General features: G+C 38.2%; 1 protein-coding gene across 1 annotated transcript in view; it reads left to right on the plus strand.

The window, feature by feature from the left end:
- The window catches only part of TBC1D22A (TBC1 domain family member 22A), a 180,386-nt gene extending 174,171 nt beyond the window's left edge, over positions 1-6,215 (plus strand). Inside the window, exon 13 of the mRNA XM_075742366.1 lies at positions 2,929-6,215. Within this exon, the coding sequence (XP_075598481.1) occupies positions 2,929-3,057 (129 nt within the window). The 3' untranslated portion in view covers positions 3,058-6,215. The remainder of the gene's footprint in view (positions 1-2,928) is intronic.
- The last annotated feature ends 2,419 nt before the right edge of the window (positions 6,216-8,634 follow it).

The following is an 8,634-nucleotide window of genomic DNA, read 5'->3' on the forward strand; positions in this document are numbered from 1 at the left end:
ATGTTCATTTCTGCTCCTCGCTCTTTCCTGAAATCACGGAATCCTTGCTAAGGGCTCCTTCAGCCATCTTCTGTGAAAGCAGGTGTAGAGGAGGGAGAAGGGGGGACAAGGAAAGTAAGAACCTTTTGAAGAAGAAGAATTTCACTATGTACTTACACATGATAATGCAGGATTCTGATTTACAGCAAGATAATTGTTGTGGGTTTAATTGCATTCCTGCTTACTTATTCCTGCTCTTTAGAATAAATCTTAACAAACATATTCATGCAAAAATATACATATGCACATGTTCATAAATATATGCACATACACAAATGTGCACAAATTGTCTACATTTTTCTGCAAAAATAGAGCACCTACAAGATACAAACAGGCTTAACAACTGCAAGTGCAGTTCCTAAGATTGCCTTGTAACTCCCATCACAAAATTCCACATTGTTTGTTGCGATGTAACTCATCCAAAACTTCCCTTTTGTTGCTTTGCCACAGCTTAAATTTTAAGGAATGTTTTTGTCAAAACAATTAAAAGCACGAGACACGGGATCTCCAGGTGATCTTTTCTTTGGAAAGTTTAAAACATGAACTTCATATTTGACTGAGGGTGACTTGTACATCACGTTTGAGGGTTTGTTTGTTTTAGGTCACCATTAACTTAAAAAACCCCTAACTTACCAAGTTTGGTCAAATTACGAGCCTTTTAAAATTGTCATTTGCATGAACTCAGAAGAGAATTTGTGGGAGTTGATCTTCCAAAGAGTCCTCTCTCAGCTGGCAAGTTTCGGCCTACAGCTGAGGATTTGAAGCTTGGTGCTGCTATGGGTTATGGTGAATTTTGGTGCCATCATCAGAACTGAACATACGGGCACTGTCCCAGTGAGCTCCTTATTACCTCTGTTCCTGGGCTTTGGATGCTTGGAAATGAATTTTGCCTAAACCAATACAAGAGGGAGGAAAAACTGACCCGTAGGAAAATATTTTGGGACAAGAAACCAGAAAAGAGTGGGAAACCAGGGCTAAGAATTGCAGTGGGAGTTGACTCCAACTGACTGAAATAATTTAATTTAATTTATAATTTTTCATGTGTAAATAGCAAAGTAGCTTATCTTTGCATTAGTGTGAGGGACTTAACCCCAGAATATCAGGGAAGAGGAAAACATCTGAAGTGACTGGGAAGTTTTTGTCAAAAGTCCCAGACTTAGCGATCAACCATAATTTTGAGAATGTATCCAATTGTATAACTTCGTTATAATCATTGGAGAACAACAATACTTTGGACAGGCAACAACACAGATGGATATACTGCCCTTTGACCATTCAGTGATGGGATAGGAAGCAAACATTTTTCGAGTAACCCTTTTGAAGGATCCTTCAAAGTGCAACCAATGATGGGATTTGATCGTGTGCATCGCAGTTCAGCATAGAGCTACAATCCTGGAGTTTTGGCCAACAGGAGGTTGGGCATATTTGTTCATACCATGTTGCTACAATAAAACATATGTAATACAATAAAACACATGCCCTACAAAAGTAAGAATCTACATTTTAGCGCCTTTTCAAATTAAATTCAAATTGCCATTTGAAATCACTTCTATTGATTAATTTTATCTGCACTGCTATGTAATTAACGTTGAAAGAAATTGAACTGTTGTTTGCTGTGCTATATAAAAGGCATACCTAGAAAACAGCAACACCAGAAAAATCATAGAATCGTAGAATCCTTAAGGTTGGAAAAGACCTCTAAGATCATCAAGTCCAACTGTCAACCCAGCACCACCACACCTACTAAACCATGTCCTGAAGTGCCACGTCTATGTGGTTTTTGAACACCTCCAGGGATGGTGACTCCACCACCTCTCTGGGCAGCCTGTTCAGATATTCTTTATGTTTACATGTGAAAAGGCTAATTAGGGAAGAGAATTTTAGCGCTTCTGCAATGTAGTCAGCAATTTTGCTTTATCTCTAGCTGTCTGTCTCTTACCTGGCTGATAAAGAAGTTATAGAAATATTTAAGGTATTAAATGAATATTTTATAGCTCCTTAAAGCAGAAGTGTAGGTAATCCTCATGTTGATACCTAGCATAGGGATATTGAAATGATCTGGACAACAGATTTTACAAACTGAAAGCAGGTTGAAGATCTTAAATGTAGAAGATACATGTGGAATTTTTGAAGAACTATATGCAAAATGATATGTGAAAACTTCTAGAGCTTGGTTGGAATTGGCAAGTGTGTAAGATGTATCCAGGTGCTAAAATAATGTAGGAAATATGGCAAATCTAAAAGAAGACTGAGTCCTGTGTTAGACTATTTCGGACTTACAGAGCTCAGAATTAAATTTCTAGTAGTTTCAGGTGACTCCAATACCCATAAGCATTGTATCTTAATTACCAACTATAAAATGGATACAGTAACACTATTTACCTCTTAGAAGTCTAATGGAATGGTTCTGATACATTGGGTGTGAGTTCTTGTTTGCCTGAGTACAACAAGGGGGCTCCATCCCTGATCGGGGGCACCAGTGGTGGTATAACCATACAAGGGCAAGTGCGGGTACATAGAATTTACATGCTTGGGCAGTATTGCATCTGTCACACATAGTATTTACTCACAGAGCAAGTAAGCTCACGCCTTTTTTTTTTTTTTTTTTTTTTTAATTTTTTTCCAACACTAGAAAATAACCATAGTTCAGCTACAATTAATAGCTGGTTTCTGAACTGAAAGACTGAACAGCAAATATTTCTATAAAAGTTACAGGAAAATCACTAAACCTAAAGGAATCTCAGGTTTGTTCTCGGGTTTGTTCAAGATACTGATGTGCTATGTGAGTGACTGCTTATAAATAATCATTGTATAAGTAATACATTGCTATTACACTGGTATTTGAAAAAATACATTTATTTCTTCTTGGTTTTTTTTCTCTCCATCTAGGAATTGCTGATATTTTTACAAAATTTGCCCACAGCACACTGGGGAAATGAAGAAATTAGCGTACTCCTAGCAGAGGCCTACAGACTGAAGTTTGCGTTTGCGGATGCCCCCAATCATTACAAGAAATGAATATAAAGAGACAGAAATCATTAAGACCAACGTGTTCTGCAGTATTATGGCATCTGTTGTTCTGGTTGTGCTTTCAGCTCATTGCTCTTTCATTTGAATTAAGAAGACCATTAAAATTCTGATAGAATTTGCAGAATGAGAACAGAATACCAAAGAAATGGACAAAGCAGGATATCGAGCATTGAATGAACTTAAAAGTGAACTTTTTTGCTCAGCATGAAAAGTGAGTTCAGAAGTCTATCCTGTAATTTTCTTCTTTTTTTCCCCTTCTCTCATTAGGAGAATTGCAGTCTGCTTAATTTATGTTGAGCAAATTTTGTATGTACCTAAGACTTAAAACTACTTATGGAACGATTTTGTCATTACTTCAGTGTCACCTCCACAGCTTTATCAGCCAGGTTTGGTCAGTAAAAGTTATTTACTTTGAGTGGAAAAAAAAGAACTTTTCATAGTCGTAAAGACCATAGGAGACAGCAATGCCTGTGTTTTGAGGTCTGGTTATAACTCAGAAGACACTGATATTCGCACACCATCTGTTGTTTTTCCATGGAATTAGGTTAGAATACTTCAATAATACAAGAATCTAGAAGGTTGCAATGGAAATTGGTGGGATTTTTCTAAACATTGCTCAGTCTTACAGGGTGCTGTAGAAATTTTTTAGCCATACAAAGGAGTTTTACTTAAAGCTGAAGACTCATCTATAACACTAAAATAAATCCCTCTCTATATATTTTGGAGTGTTTTTAAAATATTGAGTGAAATAGAAGACGTGGTCTTGTCAAAGTAATTCAAGCTTTCCTTTCAAGGCCTTTAAATTTTTCAGCATGAAAGTTCACTTTTAAGAAATGTACTAAGAAGTCTGGTTTACAAAGCAAGATATATTTTTATCTCAGTTGTTGCCTTATTCTCCATTTCTAGCATGTTAGAAAAGGAAAATTAGTATATCTTTCCAAAGCTTATTTGTTAAATAATTTAATACCTTTTTTCCTGATTATTCAAAGTAAGCGAGAAGATAGTTCCCAATAACAATAGCAGTAACTATATACTCAGAGCACTTGTGCGTCATTAGGAGAAAAAAATCCTCTGTGACTTTATAGAATGAAATTAACATTTCTTCATGTAATCATGGGATACCGAATAGTTTCTCAAAACTTACATAATTTAAGTGCACTATTTATTTTCAAGAAATCTTTTCAGATAAGAATTCTGATGTTACTTTATTGGATGTAAATAACTCATATTAATTTGTGCCTAACCTACACATACAGGTTATTAAGGCTGAGAGTTGCGATAAGCAATATACTGGAAGGTCAGAATTGTTATTCCTCAGTTCAGTTGTTGAGTTGCACAGCGTTGCACGAAAAGTGTAGTGCACTTTTAAGTTTGGGAAATAATAAAATCTTCAAGAGGTTTTCTCTTATGACTTGTTATTGGAAGATTATTTTCAAGTTCTTAAAAATATGTAGATACATATTTTGAAGAAAGCTTTCTAGATGAGTTAGTTACATTACTTGTTTTAGGGGCTTTAGTTCTTGACACTGACTTTGTAATAATTAGGTGTTTCAGGGTAAATAGAATAAAATACATTTTTACCAATGTGATAATGAGATCCGTATTTTGAAATTATATGAAATCTTTGGTAGAAGAGAAAAAACTGAATTAATTCAGAAGTAGGAGTGTTTGGAGACTAGGCTGCGTTTCTGTTCCACTGGTGTCAGCTGGGGGTTTCAGTTGCGATGGATACAAGATCAGGCCTCCTAGATTGCTGCCTTTGTGCCTAGAGTGTGTAGTGGATCTGTGTTTCTTAAATGTCCGTATACTGTTTTCTGTAACTTTAGTTCATGGTCTAATGTACTGAAATTTATGTTTACAAAGAATGTCATATTGTGCCTAACAGAATATCTACCAATAACAGAATAAAAGAAACCTGAAATTTATGACCATTTGCTTTAAACTTAGTATCTACAATCATTTGTTAATAGAAACGCGTATTATTGTAACGAGAGAAGACACACAGCATTAAATGTACAATGTTGTAAGGGTTTTCTGTAATTAACATTTTTCTATTTAGATGTTATTTAGGTAGTTATATGTAACATGGAAAGTTGACCCAAAGTTGTCTGCTGTGTCAGATGCTCCCGCATAACATTTATGGGACTGGATATATAAAATTTCCTTCATCGGGTCCACATAAGTTGTCTGCCATGTCTTCCAAATTCAACAGGTACCTCTTACTTCCCTTGGAAGAAAGTATTACCATTAGAGGTCACATTTACTATTGTGTCTGTGTCAGAAGTTGAATATTGTACTTGAGCACATTGCTTTTTAAGGATAGTGGGAAGTTTCCTAATATAATAACAATGTTTATTTATGTAGATATAGACTTTTCTGGAAAATAAGGTATAGATATATAAATAACATTTGTATATCTATACAGAAGGGAATAGTTTTCAGTGAATAGAAGGCCAACATTTATGTAAAATTTCAAATTTTCAATACAATTTACATAAAATATTTCATTTTATTAAAAAAAAACACCTTGCATTTAACAATTGTACATCTCAGGTAAAATGTCATTCCAAACAAAATTTTGCATACTAAAAGAAATAACATTATCATTATTAATCCCATGTACTTATGTTTTTCAAAATTCAAGATTCTGAATATTACAAAATTCCTTTGTAATATGTATTTTCTTATGAAGGAGGCATCTTGACACATCACTAGTGAAACCAGGCAGTAATTTCCTAGAACTCATGTGAAATATTGAAATTGTAGTCTCTAAAATGTGTGTTAAAGAATTTCTGTAATAAAAATTTAAACAACAATGTACATTATAAAAAGATTTATGACTACAGTATTTGCAAAATGTAAATAATAAATTAGTTAACAATGTAAATACAGTACATGGAGTAGGATAGAATTGTAAGTTGAAATCTTATGTAACTCTGTAATGTGTTATAAGAAATTAGTTTCATTCTTTTTTGGCTCAGTTCCTTATGGAAAGGCCTGTGAAATTGTTTTTAACTTCAGAACTACGGAATAGAAGTATCTGAAGTTCCATTCTATGCTTCTGACAAAGATTAACACTGAGGCACTGGTTAAAACTGTAAAACTGATGAAAGATGAGGAAATAAATGCATATTTATGAAGTGGTCTATAGAGTGGAAAGCTTTTTTTATTGTTCTCATCAAGGACATTGCATACTCCATCAAAGCATGTTTTTGGTGTGTTTTACGGTCTCAAAACAAGCAAATGCAGTAGCAAAACCTCTGTTCTCAGTTACGTTTCTGCAACTCTCTGCCCTTGTGTAGTGGGTTGACCCTGGCTGACGGCCAGGTGCCCACCAGAGCCGCTCTATCACTCCCCTCCTTCACTAGACAGGGGAGAAAAGGTACAATGAAAAAAAAAAAAAACAAACTTACGGGTCGAGATAAGGACAGGGAGAGATCATTCTCTAATTATCATCACGAGCAAAACAGACTGAACTTAGAGAGGGAATTCATCTTATTTATTACTAAGCAAAACAGAGTAGAGGAATGAGAAATAAAACCAAATCTTAAAACACCTCCCCCCACCCCCTCCCATCTTCCCGGGCTCAACTTCACTCCCGGCTTCAACCTCCTCCCCCCTCAGAGGCACAGGGGGACGGGGAATGGGGGTTACAGTCAGTTCATCACACGGTGTTTCTGCTGCTTCTTCATCCTCAGGGGGAGGACTCCTCTCATCGTTCCCCTGCTCCAGCGTGGGGTCCCTCTCACGGGAGACAGTCCTTCACGACCTTCTCCAACGTGAGTCTCCTCCACGGGGTGCAGACCTTCAGGAGCAAACTGCTCCAGCGTGGGTCCCCCACGGGGTCACAAGTCCTGTCAGCAAACCTGCTCTGGCGTGGGCTCCTCTCTCCACGGCTCCACAGGATCCAGGAGCTTGCTCCAGCATGGGCTTCCTACGGGGTCACAGCCTCCTTCAGGTGTCTCCACCTGCTCCGGCGTGGGGTCCTCCACGGGCTGCAGGTGGAATCTCTACACCCCCTCATCCTTCCTCCATGGGCTGCAGGGGGACAGCCTGCTTCACCATGGTCTTCACCACAGGCTGCAGGGGGATCTCTGCTCTGGCACCTGGAGCACCTCCTCCCCCTCCTTCTGCACTGACCTTGGTGTCTGCAGAGTTTCTTACATCTTCTCACTCCTCTCTCTGGCTGCAAAAGCTCTCTCTAACTGTTTTTCTCTTTCTTAAATACGTTATCACAGAGGCGCTGATTGGCTTGGCCTTGGCCAGCAGCGGGTCCGTCTTGGAGCCGGCTGGCATTGGCTCTGTCAGACACAGGGGAAGCTTCTAGCAGCTTCTCACAGAAGCCACCCCTGTAGCCCCCCCCCCCCCCCCCCCCCGCTACCAAAACCTTGCCACGCAAAACCAACACACCTTGTATCTTGTGAATTGTGCAAGTTAATAAGACAGGCAACTTCCAGAGGTATGTCTCTGCATGGACCATATACATACAGGGTACTGAGCATGTGCTGCAAAAAGCAGATGTAGGTAAATTTGACACCACAGCAGAATTGAAACAGAGGGGTGGGTGGAGGAAATCAGGGCAAAGCACACAAAGGAGGTACACAATTCTGTATGTCTCTGGAGGTGAGGAAGGAGAGGAAGCTTCAGCTCTGTGGGGAGGAGCAGTAAAAGGTAGTGATACTGTCAATAAAAGCTGCAAACTTAAAGATTATTTAAGTGGATTAACAAGGAAGGAGAGACGTCCTGTACATATAAGAAGCTCAAGTCCCTTATGTCAAGGAAGCTAGTAGGAGACTTCAATAATCCAGGTGAGTCTCGTGAGAAAATATACAAGCCTGGTTATACGGAAGGCAAAGTTAGTAACTTCTCTGGTTAAAACTGCAGACAGCATTCAGGCAAAAAGAGACATAGGGATGCAATGGGCAATCTTTCTGTTACATGCTTGAGTGATGATGAATTGTAATCATGCTGGTTTCTCACCTTGAATGAAATTTGTGTTTCTTCACCTGCTATAATCTTGTGAAGATTCTGGAGAAAATCAGCAAGGGGAGATTTTTCAAATTACTTTTTCAAAAGCAAAAGAGATCAAAAAGGTGGAGTAAAGGTCCAGAGGTCTCACAATGAACGTGCTGGGAGACGTAACTGAAAGCGATTTGTTGATTTTCTTGTACAAAAGAAGTCCTGTGCAGATATCCCACAAATATGAATGTGAAATGCAACAGAAAGGACTTTCCAGAAATTTAATCCGCACTTCAGGTCACTTCCTTGTTGAAAGCAGAGTGGGGAAGAAGGTAAGTGCTTTAAATTCTTTGGAGATGGGAAAAGAAGGTGAGGTGGAAAAGCTCCCAGTCCAGCAATCACTCAGGCAGGTTACCGTGCCATGGGAAAGAACTCCAGCATGAGTGCTTCTAATCGTTATATCATGAAGAGTGAAGTTCCTGAGCAATTTAATTCCAGATCATTTGCATTTTTATAAGGTAAAGCTAAAATCTTGCATCCCAATCTAATTCCTTAAGCTTAGTGCAGCTGAGGCAGCACTGGAGTAAATAATTAAATTGCCATGTC

Source organism: Balearica regulorum, chromosome 1 (assembly GCF_011004875.1).
Source record: "Balearica regulorum gibbericeps isolate bBalReg1 chromosome 1, bBalReg1.pri, whole genome shotgun sequence".
In the NCBI taxonomy this organism is placed as follows: domain Eukaryota; kingdom Metazoa; phylum Chordata; class Aves; order Gruiformes; family Gruidae; genus Balearica; species Balearica regulorum.